At 39.1% G+C, this 18208-nt stretch overlaps 1 protein-coding gene across 3 annotated transcripts in view; it reads right to left on the reverse strand.

The window, feature by feature from the left end:
- The window catches only part of LOC143872065 (putative serine/threonine protein kinase IREH1), a 73488-nt gene that overhangs the window by 51019 nt on the left and 4261 nt on the right, over positions 1-18208 (reverse strand). For 2 of the 3 annotated variants that reach the window (XM_077376713.1, XM_077376721.1), the window contains exons 2-6: positions 7785-7852; positions 7482-7667; positions 5959-7302; positions 5292-5464; positions 4693-4942 (exon numbers count right to left, since the gene is read on the reverse strand). In XM_077376713.1, the coding sequence (XP_077232828.1) occupies positions 4693-4942; positions 5292-5464; positions 5959-7302; positions 7482-7667; positions 7785-7852 (2021 nt within the window). The remainder of the gene's footprint in view (positions 1-4692; positions 4943-5291; positions 5465-5958; positions 7303-7481; positions 7668-7784; positions 7853-18208) is intronic. The other variant, XM_077376730.1, reaches the window with a different exon arrangement.

An 18208-nucleotide genomic window follows, 5' to 3' on the forward strand; every position in this document is an offset into this window, starting at 1 on the left:
ATATGAAGGGATGGTGCATCCTTCATTAGATTGAACACAATGGCAGTCTAGTCCACATCCTTTGCCATTAGTATTACCACCATGTGCAAGATGAATGCTAGGAAGGCCCAACACAAGAAGAACAGGGTGAGAGCTGGTGGTCGGAGTTCATGCCAAGTGGAGTCTATGAGCAAGGTATTAAAATTTTGGTTTGAGTCGCCAGACTCGCCACAGAAACAGAAATGTTTCGGTTTGGTTGGAAATTTTGTTGAAAATCCTGTGAAATTATGGAACTGTACGGAAACATATGCAAATGACAGAATTTTAAGATAAAACAGTAGGAAATGCTATGCAAGACAACCATCTATAACGGTTTAACAGCATCAAACACCTAGTGGCATGCGCTGTCACGGATGTCTGAGAATTCAGTGCACACCATATTTCAGATGTGATTCATATAAATATTTATACATAAAGCATACACAACATTTCACATACAATTCATATAAATAGAATTGTATAAGGTAATACAGTATACCACTAATACCCTTACAGTTTTGGCTTCGGTTTCAGTATGCTTTTCAGTGAGAATGGAAACGGGAACATTTCAGTCATTTCGTGTCATTTCGGAGTAAATTTAAAATCCTGTTTATGCAACCAATTTGGACACAATAAAAGAACACGCAAAAACCTTCCCGGAAGAAGTGAAAAGGTAAGGTTGTATCCCATTCGACCTTCCTCACCTCAAAAGAATAAGTATGTTGTATAGATGGTATGACTTCCGAGGCAAAAACATTGTTTTTTCAATAATTAGTTGATGTTCTTAATACTTTTGTGGATCTGGTGGCCAAGCTTCCTTGTCCTGTAAAAAAATAGTTTGCACCTATAAGTTCATTATTTATACTTAATTTATGGCTTGTGTCTTGTAATATTTTATAAACTTCCAATTACTTTTCTTGTAGATGGAAGTCAAGTAACACCTTGAATCACTTCTAGGAAACTTTTGCTAATATAAACAATACAGTTATGATACACCTGTATATTGCAATGATCAATGTATTCAGTTTGACTTTTCTTCATTCAATTGCCCAAATCAATAATACTATGAAATATTGGCATTAATCGAAAAAAAAACGGTAATATTAGGGAACAAATCAAAACAAAAAGGCAAAAAAAACCGTAGTATTAGGCTTTGATTCGTATGTAAAATGAAAATGGACAATAAATCGGGATGAACAGGAAAAAATGGGGCTGAATCAGAAAAACAAAATGAGTTGAATTGGGACGAATAAGGTTGAAACATCAAAAAACCAGGCTGAACTGGACTAACGGTTGAAAATCGGTCAAATGGCGATTCAACCAGATTTGATCTGATTTTTTGCCCACTCAACCCTATTTATATTGGTTTGAATCGGTTCAACCTGATTTTTAACCGGTTAGACCCAATTTGGACGATTTAGTCCATTTTTATTGACTTTTTTCCTGTTACATAAGATTTTTTGTCGATTCCAACCGATTTTCTTTGGTTTAGTCGTATTTTTAATTGGTTCAACCGGATTTTTGGATTTATCAATCTTAATTTTAACGATTTATGCCAATTCTTAACTTTTCAGCATATCAAATGAATCAAACGAGTTTTCAACTGTTTGGGTTCTCACCTTTATACAGATGGAGAGTTTTCGATGGTGTTTGGCGACGCGACGTGACGTTGTTCTTTCCTATACATCGTTGAAGTGCGTTCAGAGAGGCAACTGAACTACTTCTATAACTCGATGGCACATGACAAAGAATCGATGAGCGCCTGAGGATGAGAGAAAGAAAGCAGTTGCAGACGATAAAAAGTAATAGGGGGAGCGGCAAAATTGTCTTTTGGCTCATACGATGCCCTTAATGGGCGAATAGTTTCGAATCTGTGTCCCATCAGTCATTTCAGTTACTTTCTGTAAATACCTAGGAAAATTCCCTATTTATTGTTCGCAACAAATTTCACATGCACGAAAAAGAGAATTACATACAAAAAAGGCATTGAGATAAAATTTCCCTCTTGCGAAAAGAGGTTTTATTAATTTTGGTAGGGATCGTACACTTCCAACTCTATCGACCGTTAATTACATTTCTTGAAGGAGAAAACACCCCTGATTATCCATCAAGAGGTTCCCTAAATACAATTTTTTATTAACATCCCAAAAGAGAACCTTTGTGGAAACTCTTGGTGAATGCGAGTTTCTTTTAGTTCTGGAGAGAGACAATTTGATATCTGATGATCTTTGTTTCTGACTTATTTTCGACTCTTTTGTCAAGGATTCTCCCGGAAGTGAGAAAACTTTGATTCTTAAATGATTTTATTTAGACTTTTTTGTAAGAAAATTCTCCGGAAGAAGTACTCTCTTGAGTCATTTCATCTTTCTCCCGGATCTCGGCAGAGAAAGGTCTTCTTTTCCTTTTTAGCCTTCTGGAAGAGACTTTAAAGATTCTCTTTATCACCTTTCTCCCGGATTCCGATAAAGAAAGGTCTTCTTTGCCTTTTTAGCCTCCTGGAATAGACTTAAAAGAGTTTATTTATTATCTTTCTCCCCGGATCCAGGTAGAGAAAGGTCTTCTGCCTTTTGAGTCTCCTGGAAGAGACTCATACGAACTTCTCTCCTTTTTAAATGAAGTCTGCAAAAAATGGAAAGAGAACTATTAGTTCTAGAAATATTTACCTTTCCTTTCCTTCTCCCCATCTTTTTCTCTTCCTTTGCGTAACCTTTTTTTAATTCTCTCCAGGATTGGATCCCGATTCTAAAGGATCGGATCTCTATTTATAGAACTCTCTTAAAGTGGTTGGGAACTGTCACCCCACCCCGTATTTCTCAACTTCACGATCTCCACTTCTTGTGGGGAGTTACGTAACTTTTTTTAAAAAAAAGTGGATGACTCTCTTCTACCTTTGCGATAGTTACTTCATTCCATAAAATTTAGGGATTTCTCTTCCCTTAGTCGTAGGCTCATTTTTTCTTTTCTCTTTATTTAAGTACTTTCTTTATATTTATCCTTTTCACTTTAGGGAATAACATAAGGTGTAGCCACCCCTTTTCTCTCTCTTCTCATTTTACAAAGAGATTTCACTATTATACCTTTTTTTATAAAATTTCAAGTCCACCATATATATATATACTAGTAAAAAATCCCTTGCGATGCACGGGCCGACCAAGAACTGTATGGACCACATCATAGGTTGATCCAAACCGTCCATGTGATGGAACACAACATCAATAGGTTGTGCCCGTAAAATCATTTCCAGAGGCTGATCCTAGCCCTCCAATCTATGGAGGTTTCCATAATCTGTTATTCGTCTGAGGTGCCCGGAATTTGTAAATATTTTTACAGGTGTGCTAAATTCGTAATATCCTCAAAAAAATTAAAAGGTAGTTTTTTCGTAATTGTCATATTTTAATACCTCTTCGTTGTAGTTTTTTCCGTAATTGTCATATCCTGGTACCCATTGTCAGTAATTTCCCTCCCAAACTTTACTACGTAATGATTATTATTGCTAGCTTCTTTCTTTAGGTATTATTGCTAGCAACCTTTCAAGAAATAGTATTTCCGTGCAGTTTTTCATCACATCTAATAAGACAAATCTCTGAATACATACAATTGCAAAGGATGGGCGAGACATAGCGTTTGGAGAAGGTGGCCAGTAAACATTCATACATTTTTTACCCTCACATCGATCGGATGTACAGATATGTGGGGAGGGCAAAAAACGGTAAAAATCATCCACATTAACGTGTTAAATGGACAAAATTCTCTCCTTTTCTCTTCTGCTATATAGTAGTAGATATATATATATATATATATATATATATATATATATATATATATATATATAGGTATGAATGTTCGCTAGCCACCTTCTCCAAACGCCATGTCTCGCCCATCCTTTGCAATTGTATGTATTCAGAGATTTGTCTTAATAGATTTGATGAAAAATTGCACGGAAATACTATTTCTTGAAAGGTTGCTAGCAAGAATACGTAAAGAAAGCAGCTACAATAATAATCATTACGTAGTAAAGTTTGGGAGGGAAATTACGGACAACGGGTACCTGGATATGACAATTACAGAAAAAACTACAAAGAAGAGGTATCAAAATATGACAAATTACGAAAAAACTACTTTTCCTTATTAATTTTTTGAGGATATTACGAATTCCGCACACCTGTAAAAATATTTACAAATTCCGGGCACCTTCAGACGAACAACAGATTATGGAAACCTCTATAGATTGGAGGGCTAGGATCAGCCTATGGAAATGATTTTACAAGCACAACCTATTGATGTTGTGTTCCATCACAGGGATGGTTTGGATCAACCTATGATGTGGTCGGTACAGTTCTTTGTCGGCCCGTGCATCGCACGGGGTTTTTTACTATATATATATATATATACAGATTGACGTGTTAAATGGACAAAATTCTCTCATTTTCTCTTCTGCTATATATATATATATATAATATATATAAACAGTATAACACCAATGCATGTGGCAAAATTACCAACAATAACAATAAACTTCCAGGAAATATTTATGGAGGGTGTGTGAAAATGATTAGCAAAAAATGAAATCGATCAAGAGAAGAAAAAATATATTTGTAGCCAGAAAGTTTTCATGTGGTTGCAATCTTAACAAGGAACAAAACCCAATGGTGCTCACTGCAAACGTAAAGATACCTTTATGGCAAAGAGATCACCAGTTGTTCGCTTCTTTGCCAAAAAAACTCGTCCAAATGCCCCACGACTAATTGGTTTTATAATCTCAAAGTCATCAATGGAAGTCCGGTCCTTAGAAGTGGGGTGAATAGGGCTTGTTTGCAAGCTACGAACGACATCATCCTCCAATGGGCCATCTTCGTCAATTACCGTATTTGTAAAATCAACCTTCTCATCATCAACCAGCTCACAAAGTTGCACGTATTTCTCTCTATAAAAAAGAAAATCATTAAAAGTTGAAGATAAAAGGAGGAACGTAGTTAAAAAAACATGAATGGTTGACCTAATGGGAAGATCTCGAGACAGACTTTGAAGAAAGCTATAGGGCAGCAATAGTTATGTTACCCAGGAAGAGATTTGGTGTGACTTGACATTGCAAGAGAAAAGGAGGATTATTTTATCAACTCAACTCAACTCCCAAACTAGTTGGGGTCAACTAAATGAATCCTTTAGAAAAAATTCATGAAGAAGGTAAAAGGAATCTACCCGGCTCTAATCCTGGTTCTAATATTTTCCAATATTTTCGAGGTGGTGATGATTTGTGTAGCTAAGGGACTCACCTGAGCAGTTTCTCTATGCGTTCACCAAATGTCTCCACTGTGAGTGCATCTAATTTCCTTCGGCGAACAACAGCTTGAAGTTCATCAAGACAAGTGATCAAAAATGACAACGACTGATCATCACTCATGGATGCAGTTGCTATGCGTCGAGCAATATCAGCAAGATCATTTATCTGCATCATTTCAAAATGATAAGCAACTATACCTAGAAAAATACTAATTGGAATTTCCATGCTAGTAGTACTATGTAATAAGCAATATCAGCAAGTTATACGTCATGCCATCAAACAAACAAATAAAAACTAAGCAGTTCTGCATCATTCATGAAGAAATACAGATTGACGAATAATATTGATCGTATTCAAGTGTCCATCCTCCAGGCAACCTCTCAGATTGGTCGCTCTCATAGGAAACTCAAAAAAGTTACACCAAAAGATCACAGTTGAATACATTCGAACTGCTTTAATTACCAATTTAATAAATCCAAGTAGTAAACATGCTGAAAATTAAGAAGTAAAGATTTATATTTCAATAGACAGTGCTATAATGAACTCTTGAAATATTTTCAACTAGGACATATGTCCAGATATCTACTACAAATCTTTCAAAAAAAAGCCAGTAGCAATGGGGTAAGGATTAAATTACATTCTATAAGACTAGTAAATACCTGTGGAAGATCTTCATATTCAGAAAAGACACCCCTTCCTGCCAAAAGCAAGTCTATCTGGCTGGTCCTTGGTGTCAACAATGGAGATCGAGGAGTCATGCTGCCCGCTGATGACGTTGTCATCCCTTGATCAGATTTCAAACCAAAACGAGTCCGACATGACATCGATGGCAGACCCTTTAGGTCATCCACAAAAATAGGATTATCAGCTTCTGGGAAGCATTCCAGCATGTCATCTGATCCCCTGTGAGACCACTCACTGAGCTTTGGAGACATTACATCAGATTCTTCAGTGACACTTGAATTTGAAACTTTTGCCACATCAGGAATTCCTAATGCATTATGTACACCTCTCAGTGAACAGGACTCTGCCATCTTCTCAAGAGTTTCAGCAATGCTGATAAGACGCTCACTAACACTTAAACCCTTCTGATCACATCTATCTGCAATTGCACATATTCTCGAATGGTCCTCCACATGAGAAGTCGGAACTTCCTCCTCACAAATGCGACAAATTATTGAACTCTCATCAGAAAGAACCGTTTGATCTCCCCAATAGCCCCAAGACACTTTATGCTGATGCTTGGAAGGAACAGACGAATGCCCAGTAGAAAATTTTATCGCTGGAAACTCAGGTTGCTTAGCAACAAGCTGATCTGCATCTGAACTGCCTCTCCTGTTGTTTACTATCGGTAAGGTTTCGACTTTACCATCAAATGGTTCATCTTTAACTGGGATAGTTTCTTTCTGATTCTTTTCAGCAGGACACGGGAGTTTCTTCCAAGAAGCTAACCGATCCCTGCTTGAAGGCGATTCGAAACTTTTAGCAGCTTCTACATCAGGAGGTGACTCTAAATTTGCAGGTTGTAGGACACGGTCTCTCTTCCAAGTCAACCCATGTTGCTCCTGACTATAAGACTGCCTTCCAATACCTGGCCGAACTTCTTTCGCGGCAGAATGTAAAATTCTAGATTGCCGAAGACCAAGAACATGCTCATCCTCAGCCAACCCACTCTCTTTGTGGAACTGCAATAATCGGGTGCATCGAGTGAGAATGAAAAGGATGCGAGTATGAAGTTGCTTCAAGATGCCCATAGGAAGCTCCTGACGTCGATCATCCAACTCTTGAACTATGTCTTCACACTGGAGCCAGAACTCTCCAGGTGACATAACAGCACAACGCCGTGCTAGAACCAATAAGTCCTCTATGGTTTCCTGCCATTCAGGATGAGTTTCTACATTCTTTTCCAGAATACCAACCAGATCACCAGCAAAAACAGCCAGATCAGAGTCCACTTCTTCTTTTGCTTTGTCAAATTTTGCCCTAATGGCTACCAAGACGTCCTGTGTAGAAGAAAAGACATTATTAGGATCAAGAACAGACTTCTGGCCCCAGAATACCATATGCAATTCTTAAAACTAACCACATGCGAAAATGCAAGCAACTGAATATGCATTAGCATCAAAGAAATTGAAAAAAAAATATCATACATCCTCATCAGCTACTAGTGCATATAAATTACCTCCAAGTTATTTAAGCCTCGAGGCTTCCAAAACGGGAAAGGCCTTACTCCTTTGGAGTTCAACTCATGGGAAAAGCTTTTAATATCAATAGGATATCTCTTCCTGGGAGCACTTGTAACCCTCATTATGGCTTGAAAACGGGGAGAATCAGATTCATTCGGAGTTTCGCAAACATCATATGGAGCCTTCATAAACAAATAGTCAAATGATCATTCCCATCAATTCAAATAAAAATAATAGAAGAAACAAAGAAGCTAAAATACATAAGCAGGCAAAACAATCAATCGAAAATCCTGGAATACCTGTGCTTCTGGAGTAGAAGCATCTGAATTTTTTAACCCTTCAGAACGGCCCCATGAATTATTTTTCCCTGAAAGGCAAATATAAATGAACCAAGTAAGCACAGATTCTAATATAGTAACAAAAATAATCTAATTAATTCAAATGTTAGGAATAAATATGTAACAAAGAATCTATTGTAAACATACAAGTTTCCTTCTTAAAAATTGAAATCAGAAAAAGGTATCACAGAATCTATTTTAAACATAAAATTTTCCTTCTTGAAAATTGGAATAAGAAAACTAAGGTGCAAATGGGAAAAGATGTAAGTGTGCAAGCATAATAAATCTAAATGGGAATATGCAAGAGTTTGATTACAGGAACATTTTATGTTAGATACCTCAAAGAAGATGCAAGATCATCCCAGTGATGTAAGATTGGAGATGGAAATATGTTGGAGATTGGAGAAGAATCTGGGGTAGAATTTGGTGTTAAGGAGAACCAGCTGAGAACCAGCTCGATGAAAGAGATGAAAGGGAGGCACCATAAGTGAAAAGGGGAACATGTTGGAGGAAAAAGATTCGATTTTCTAAGGCAAAATTAGCAGCCCATGCAAAGACTTGGTCGAAGCAGCAAGAGGAGAAACTACATCGCAGTGGAGAGCACACTATAATGTTGTGGACATGATGGAGCGACAACTGCAAGATAAGTTGCTACCAGCTGATTTCTAGGACAAGCTTTATGATCTGGTGGTGACCTTTCGGAAGAGGCCTTTATTAATGATGGAGTATATGCAGAGGTTTGATGAGTTTCTTATGATGTGTAAGGTGGAACAGGATGATTGGCATACCCTTTCTTGCTTCAAGAATGGATTAAGGCCAGAGATTAAACATGAGATCAATGTCATACATATCTACGACCAACACAATACCTTCCAAATGGCATTGAAGATGAAGGAGAATTTGAGACAATTCAGGAGGTTTGGGTCTCAAGTCAGGGAGATGGCTATTAGGACAAACGACACAATAGGGGCTTCTAGGACAGCCCCTCCTAATGTGGGTGCATTCGGGCTAACAACCTCTAGTTCTACTCACACGGCTGATCCTAAGTATAAGGCAGTGATGAGCGAGACACCAAAGAAAAGCAGCAACAATCCTAATAATTTCCAATGCTGGCAGTATAAACTATAAAGAATGCGGAAGCAAGTCTAGTAGCTGTCCTAACTCACAAAAGCAGCCTAATTGTTGTTGTCGAGGAGAATGGTGATAATTCAAAGGTAGAGGCAGTCAATCCAGTAGAGTGTGACACTACTAAGGATGATACGTATGATGATGAGACTCACATGAATGTGGTAAAGTGCATTCTTGTGTTTACTGACGGTGAGGAAGATTGGTTGGACACTTGTATTTTCTAAACACATGTCCTATGTGGAGAAAAGGTGTGCAAAGTGATCGTGGATAATGGAAGCAATTCTAAGGGGGTGTCCTAGTCTTTTGCTTAGAAGGTGTGACTATCAATGGAGAAGCAACCACACCCTTATAAAGTACCGTTGATTAACGATGCTCTAATGATTGTGAATCTATGATGCTCATGGTTTCAAATTTCAGTTTCGGAATGCGTTTCAGCCCTAACCAAAACCAAAATGCCGGCCAAATTTTGAAATTTCGACCGAAATCCTATACACCAATTAATATTAATATTAAATTTAATACCAAATCTTTATTCCATTAATCATTCCAAGTTACAGTAGAGGAGAGAATCAATCTTTATTCCATTAATCATTCCAAGTTACAAAATAAGTTACAGTAGAGGAGAGAATCAATCTTTATTCCATTAATCATTCCAAGTTACAAAATAAGCTGTAAAGAGGCCTATAAATAGGCAAATAACAACCTAAAAGATAAAAACCTACTAAAATAAGAATTCTTAAAAGATTAAACTTCCTAATTCTAAATAACATGGAAAATAAAAGCCTAAAAACTAAATAACATGGAAAATAAATGCCTAGAAATCTAAAGGGCAAATATGCCTCTTATTTAGGCCTAAAATCTGCCTAAAAACTAAATAACATGGAAAATAAATGCCTAGAAATCTAAAGGGCAAATATGCCGCTTATTTAGGCCTAAAATCTGCATCACATGGCCAAGATGCTACTATTCGGTGTAAGAGTAATACTTTTGATTTCACGTTCAATGGAAAAAAGATCATTCTTAATTTGTGCATTTTGGAGTTGAAAAGAACTGGAAGAATGTGTGTTTGAAGAAGGGCTTTTCTTGAATGGCAAATATATATATATATATATATATATATATATATATATATATATAAAAGAGAGAGAGAGAGAGAGAGAGAGAGAAAAGAGTTCCTACTCCCCGGAGTAGATAACTTATCTACTCTATGGGCTTAAAAAACAGTGGAGGCCACATTGTTTGGGTGATCCAAAGCAACCAGGGAGTGGGAAACCGCGATTCCCAGGTTCGCGAATCCGAAACGGGAATCTTCTCGAATCCTCAAAAACTGGGAATCCCGGTTCGGATTCGCCGGAAACTCGATTCCCACTTTTGGGAATCGCGATTTATGATTCCCCGGAAACACGATTCCCAATTTTGGGAACAACAGTTTAATGTTATGTGAAATGCGGTTTTCCGACGATTCCCCAACCATTCCCAACTCCCCGACGATTCCCCGGCGAATCTCCGGCGACTTCAAAATTCCCGCTTCCAACCATTCCTGGAGCCTTCGATTGTTACTTTCGATTCCCACTCTAGCAACCTTGATCCAAAGCATTCATTTGATGGGCCCTCACATAGATAGGATGTGCCCAAAAAATCAGCTCCATAGGATCATCCCAACCCTTCGATTTGTGAAGGGTAAAATGGACGTGTATAAACCTTCACAAATCTGTCCATTTTTTGCCTCCACAAATCGAAGGGTTGGGATGATTCAAAGGAGCTGATTTTTAGGGCACACCCTATCTATGTGAGGGCCCGTCAAATGAATGCTTTCGATCACCCAAACAATGTGGCCCCCACTGTATTTTAAGCCCACATAATATATATAGGGAAAAGTGTTTGTGAGCTAGAGCTCATATAAGCTTATATGAGCTAGATCTCATATAAGCTTATATGAGCTAGAGCTCACAAACATGGCGAGGGGGAGGGGGGGCACATTGTTTGGATGATCCAAAGCATTCATTTGATAGGCCCTCATATGGATAGGGTGTGCCCAAAAAATCAGCTTCATAGGATCATCCCAACCCTTCCATTTGTGGAGGTTAAAATGGACGCGTATAAACCTCCATAAATCTGCCCATTTTTAACCTCCACAAATGGAAGGGTTGGGATGATCCTATGAAGCTGATTTTTTGGACACACCCTATCCATATATATATAGGGAAAAAGGTTTATGACCTCGAGCGCAGATAGCTTATCTGCGCTCGAGTGCTGATAAATCATGTGGGGCCACACTTATGGGGTGATCCAAAGCATCCATTTGGAAGGTCCTTCCATAGATAGGGTGTGTACCAAAAATCAGATCCATAGGATCATCCTAAGCCATCCAATAGTGGAGGGGAAAATGGACAGACACTGTTTGTCCACAAATCTGCCCATCTCCCCCCCGGGCAACAAATGGAAGGGTTAGGATGATCCAATGGAGCTGATTTTTTGTGGACACCCTATCTGTGATAGGGCCTTCCAAATGAATGCTTTGGATCACCCCAACAATGTGGGCCCACCCTGTTTCTGCACTCGAGCGCAGGAACAGTAAACCCATGAATATATGTGTGTGTGTGTGTGCGCGCGCGCGCGTAAAGAGAGAGAGAGAGAGAGAGAGAGAGAGAGAGAGAGAGTAAAGTGTTTCTGAGCTCGAGCTCAAATAGCTTATCTGAGCTGGAGCGTCAAAAACAAATGTGGGCCCACATTTTTTGGGTGATCCAAAGCATTCATTTGAAAGGCCCTTACATGGATAGGATGTGTACCAAAAAACAGGTCAATATGATCATCCTAGCCCATCCAAAAGTGGAGGGAAAATTGACAGATACCGTTTCTCCACAGATCTGCCCATTTTTTCCCTCCACAAACGGAAGGGTTAGGATGATCCTATGGACCTAATTTTTTGTAGGCACCCTATCCATGTAAGGGCCCCTTTCAAATGAATGCTTTGGATCACCCCAAAAATGTGGGCCCACATGAGTTTTTGAGCTCAAGCTCAGAAACACTTTCCTATATATATATATGAGGAAAATGATTGTGAGCTTGAAGCTCATATAGCTTATATGAGCTTGAGGGCCCAAACACATGTGGGCCCACATTGTTAGGATGATCCAAAGCATTCATTTGAAAGGCCCTTACATAGATAGGATGTGTACAAAAAATTAGCTCCATAGGATCATCCTAACCCATCCAAAAGTGGAGGGCAAAATGGACAAACACTGTTTGCCACAAATCTGCCCATTTTTGCCCTCCGCTTTTGGAGGGGTTAGGATGATCCAATGGAGTTGATTTTTGGTACACACCCTATCTATGATGGGGCCTTGCAAATGTATGGTTTGGATCACCACAAAAAATGTGGGACACATGTGTTTGGGCCCTCAAGCTCATATAAGCTATATGAGCTTCAAGCTCACAATCATTTTCCTCTATATATATATATATATATATATATATATATATATATATATATATATATATTCGTGTGAAGAGAGCTCTAACCTCTCTAGCACGTTTTCTCCACTCTTCTCTTCTCATCTTTCTCTTCTTCTTTCCACTCTCATCTTTCATCTTAGGATGTAAGATTAAACATGGTGCCTCCGTAAAGGTATTGTTATTTCTTCTTCCGTTTTTCCACATCTTCTACTTCTCTCCTCTTGATTAGTTTAGTTTTCTTTCCTTTCTTCATCCATCCTACCTTGAATCCTTAGAACCTAAAATCTACCCTACTCTGATACCCTCTGTTCGAGTTTTGATTTATATTGCTGTTAACCGTGGCTGGCTACTTTATCAACTTGATGTTAAAAATGCATTTTTCAATGGTGATCTTAGTGAGGAAGTGTACATGGAGCAACCTCTTGGGTATGTTGCTCAGGGGGGATGTGTTCATCAGCCTATCGTCTTCAAAAAGCTATCTATGGACTCCAGCAATCTCCGAGAGCATGGTTTGAGAGGTTAAGTACAAAATGCACAGGGGGGATGTGTTCATCAGCCTATCGTCTTCAAAAAGCTATCTATGGACTCAGCTATCAATCTATTGTTGGCTACATCTTCTTGAATGTATACGTGGATGATATTTTAATCACAGGAGACGACAAAGTTGGTATACGACGTTTGAAAACTTCAAGAAGAGTTTTCCACCAAGGATCTATGGTTCCTCAGATATTTTCTTAGCATTGAAGTGGCTCTTTCTCAATATGGATTGTCCTTATCACAGATGAAGTACACTTTAGATATTTTAGGACGAACTCAATGGGCGTAAAGCCAGCGTCTACACCTATGGATCCAAGTGTTAAACTACTTCCAGAGGAAGATGACTTGTTATATGATCACGGACGATACAGGAGACTCGTTAGAAAATTGATTTATTTGACAGTTACCCGTCATGATGTCTCTTTTGTTGTGGGGGTAGTCAGTCAGTTTATGAATTTTCCTCGGACTTCCCATTGGGCAGCAGTAATTCAAATTATTAGGTACTTGAAGGGTACCCCAGGAAGAGGATTGTGTTTCAAGAAAAATGGTCATGAGATAGTAGAGGGATTCACAGATGCTGACTGAGTAGGGTCTCCAGTTGATAGGAGATCCACGACTGGTTATTGTACCTTTGTTGGGGGTAAGATGGTGTCATGGAGAAGTAAGAAGCAAGGCATTGTGTATAAATCAAGTGCAGACGCAAAGTATGTCTTATACTAGTGGAGAACTGATCTGGCTACGTTCCTTCTTATCAGATATTGGTCTCTCATCTCCAGGTTCAGCTCGATTGTATTGTGATAAAAAGTGTGCAATTCATATTGCCACTAATCCTGTCTTTCATGAAAGGACCAAGCACATCGAAGTGGACAGTCATTTCATTTGCCAGAGGATTCAGAGAGGCGAAAATTTGTATTGTGTTAACTCAATCAGCAGATCAACTCGCAGATGTGTTTACCAAAGCCTTAGGACCTGCTAAGTTAAAAGATGCTTGTGACAAGCTCGGATTATATGATATATACTCTCCGGCTTGAGGGGGAGTGTTGAACATATGCGCAAGCCTAATGGCATTTTAGTCATTGTATACACTTCATATATATATATATATATATATATATATATATATATATATATATATATATATATATATATATATATATATATATAAAGAGAGAGAGAGAGAGAGAACATTTCCTAGGTAAGTTACCTACACACTACCTTAAAATACAGTGGGGGCCCACATTGTTTGGGTGATCCAAACAATTCATTTGAATGGTCCTCACATAGATAGGGTATCCACAAAAAATCAGATCCATAGGATCATCCCAACCCTACGATTTGTGGAGGTAAAATGGACGTGTATAAACCTTCACAAATTAGTCCATTTTTTGCCTCCATAGTTTCAATGGTTAGGATGATCCTATGGATCTGATTTTTTGTGGACACCCTATCTATGTGAGGACCATTCAAATGAATGGTTTGGATCACCCAAACAATGTGGGCCCCCCACTGTATTTTAAGGTAGTGTGTAGGTAACTTACCTACACAAGTGTGTAGGAAATGTTCTCTCATATATATGTATATATACGTGTGAAGAGAGCTCTAATCTCTCTAGCACGCTTTCTCCATTCTTCTCTTCTCATCTTTCTCTTCTTCTTTCCATTCTCATCTTTCATATTAGGATGTAAGATTGAACATATATATATTAGTCGAAAATAAAAGGGAAAAGAAACCCTGCAACCGAGATGGTCTATACAAGGACGAACTACGAACTCAGTACAAAAAGCATGGATTAGGGTCAAGAAGGAAGATAGTCAAATAACTCTAGCCTATCCCTCAAGACCTCTGATCTAGCCATCCTATCCGCATCGCTATTTGCCGATCTTTTTAGATGCTGTAATGACATTGCAGAGTTTGTCACTGGGTCTTGGAACTCATCAAACTAGTGAGTGAATCGCCAAGGGAGGGGATTGCCACCCCTCAACCATCCAATTACATTGAGAGAGTCTCCCTCCACTATCAAATGATTCCTAAGGCTAACCTCTAGGATCTTGAGACCCTGAAGCACTGCTCTAACCTCTGCATCATTAGAATCGGTGGGTCCCAATTGGCCCTAAGAAAGCCCACAATGCAGCACTTGACTCGTCTCTAAGCACACCCCTACTCCAGCTGGCCAGGGTTACCCATACCAGAAATGGTTAGAGCAAGCGCCTTCAAAAGATGAATTGTTGACTTTTGACCAAGCCTTAAAGACTCGGGCAAATTTTCTTCCGTAGAACCAAAATCACAGCTAGCATTATCACCTTCCAAGGAATTTTTCCCTTTTTCCGACAAAGAACTAGGGAACAACTTTCCAACAAATCCGAAAGAAAGGATGGGAACACCCAAGACAGGCCGAATCTACTGAGGACTCTCCCCCAAACATAACTATCCAAGCTGCAGTGAAGAAGTATGTGATTCCCTGTCTCTCCAGTCAGGATTTTGCCAAGAAAACTTGTCAAACAAATAGCTCTAATCCTATGGGGGGCTTGGGAGCACTCGACTCTGCAAATGGGGGAACTGGGGAAGGAATCAAATGAATGGCCCTGTAAAAATAGAAAGAACAGACAAAGAATTTTCCCACTGCAGACAGAGTGTGGTTTGGAAACCAAGGTTTGGAAACCAGGTTTAGAAGAAATTTCTTTGATAGGGAATTGGAATCCGTCTCTCAGTTGTTTGAGTTGATTGAAGGGTGCTATATCAAAAGGGTTGGGTCCGACACAAGAGTTTGGATTTGGGATCCCTCTGGCCTCTTTTCTGTTAAATCCTTTTATTGTCACCTAGTTCCCTGTGAGGTAGAGTCTATCTCAGCAAAAGTTTGGAAATTTCGTTGTCCTCCTAGGATAAGCTTTTTTAGTTGGGCAGTGAGCCATGGTCACATTCAAACAATTGAATTCCTAAGGAAAAGGGGCATGTGGCTAGTGGATCATTGCCCCCTATATTTGGAGGATGGTGAATCTATAAATCATCTATTTATTCATTGTAGGGTCTCGAGAGAGATTTGGGGACTTATTTTGACTCAGTTTACCAAACTGGGTGTTCTTGCAATCAATCCCCAAGTTGAACATGAGTTGGGAGTTGGCTCCTTGGAAAAAGAAGGGGAGGTTTTATGGCGGATTTGTCTTTTGGCTTCTTAGTGGGTTATCTGGAGAGAAAGGAACTCTAGGGTGTTTGATGGGGTGGCTAGATCTCCTTACTGGCTCTATGTTAAAATTATAGTGTTATCCATCTCGTGGGTGAAAAGTCTTCCATTGTTTAGATTTGTTTCGGCTTTCGATCTATGGGAATGTTGGGTCCTTCAATGTTAGTATCGCAAGACTTGTCCTTCTTCACCCAAATATGGTGACAGGATCTTCTAAATCTACATGCATAGTTATAATGTCCAAGCAATCCACAATAGTGACATGTAGGAGTAAAGGATCTAAAGCTAGCATATGTAAGAACATGATGGTAGCTAGCATATGAAGCCTTGGGTTTAACAAACTTGTTTTTGTGAACAACCTTCTTTTGGGAATCTTGGTAACCGAGACCACGTTTTCCAAAAGAAATCTTGCTTTCCAAGATTTCATCAAGTTTGTTATTTCCACATGAATGCTTGAGAACAAGATTATCATAATCACTATTTAGTCTCTTGTTCTCAACACATAGCTTCTCAATATCAATATAAAGTTTATCATTTTCCTCTTTCAAATGATCATATTTACAATTAAGATTTTCACATTTTCCACTAAGTAAGGTGTTTTCTATAACAAGTTTATCATTCAAGGAAGTTTGCGCATCAAGTTCACTCTTCAAGTTTCCAAAGTCCTTAGTTATCTTTTCAAGAGACTTTTTCAATTTTTGACTTTTGGAAACTTCAAATGGTTCATTAACTTCTTGACAAGTTCTATTAATTCTTCTATGGTAGGTTTTTTATTATCATCATCATTTTCAGTACCACTGCCACTATCACTATTAGTATTATGAAGAAATAAATCTAAAATTTGACTTACATTGAGTTGCGAGGGATCGCTTGCCATGTAACACATAGTTTGATCTTTCATCTCCACTTGAGTCGCTCTCGAATGAGTCACTCAAGACATCCTAATTAGCACTAAAACTCTTCTTCTTCTTTTCATCTCTTCCTTTTGTTCTATCCTTGTCCCTCTTTAGTAAAGGGAACTTCGGGCGAATGTGTCCCTCTTTGCCACACTCGTAACATCGGACCGGGTCATCATCTTTATCTCCTTTTCTTCTATCATTAGGGCTGGCAATTTCACCCGAAAAAGAGGGGATCCGCCCCGCCCCGCCCCGTTTGGGGCGGGGATTCCCCGATTTGATAGGGGAAGGGGATGTAGTTGTCCCCTCCCCGCCCCGCCCCTCCCCGCTCGCCCCGTTAATCAATGCCATTTTTTTGTATATTTTTAAGTGTTTTTTTTTTTAGGAAAACTACTAGAAACTCTGTGGATCAGCTACAAGATTCCTCCAAACATAAACTTAGCTTGTCTTTTCCTTTTAATTAGCTTCTGAGAGCATTTTGGGAACTATAATAACCTTTTGATAGATGTTGAAATAATAAAGACAAGCTGAGTGTATGCCATTATCAAAAAATTGTAGTGCCAACATCGGTGGCGAAAATAAAATAATAAAATAATAAATTGCATTTTTATTTTGGTTAGGGACTTAGGGTTTCCTTAATTCCTTCCCACGAAAGAAACATTGCTCAGGTTAGGGACACAGTTCACTTTTTGCATTTTGGTGATTCCCAAGCCTCTGAACATTGCTCAGGCATCTATTTGGGTTTATAACGCCTGTTGGTGCGACTGCTGCGAGAGCACTCAAGAGTCAAGTCAGTACTTCAAGGGATTTTGCTATCTTCTGAAGAGTAAGAAATATATCTCCTTCGTCTATAAGTATGTTAGTTTATAACATTTTTATATATTGAAATTGCATCAAGTTGATTAGGGACACCCATCATCAGTGTATCAATGACTAAAGAGGGGGTGATGTTGGAGTGGGGCGGGGCGGGGCGGGGATTTTGTCCCCGAAGGATGCGGGGAGGGGAAGGGGAGGGGAAGGGGATTAGATATTCCCCGCGGGGAGGGGAGGGGGATTCCCCACCATCCCCACAGAGGGGAGGGGAAGGGGAGGGGGGAAATTCCCCGCAAAGGGGAAGGGGTAGGGGACCCCAACATCGGCCCCGACCCGCCCCGTTGCCAGCCCTATCTATCATTCTCTCTTTTTGGGGA

The sequence above is a fragment of the Tasmannia lanceolata genome, unplaced genomic scaffold (genome assembly GCF_043159265.1).
Source record: "Tasmannia lanceolata isolate RefF3 unplaced genomic scaffold, GAP_Taslan_0.1 ptg000002l, whole genome shotgun sequence".
Taxonomy (NCBI): domain Eukaryota; kingdom Viridiplantae; phylum Streptophyta; class Magnoliopsida; order Canellales; family Winteraceae; genus Tasmannia; species Tasmannia lanceolata.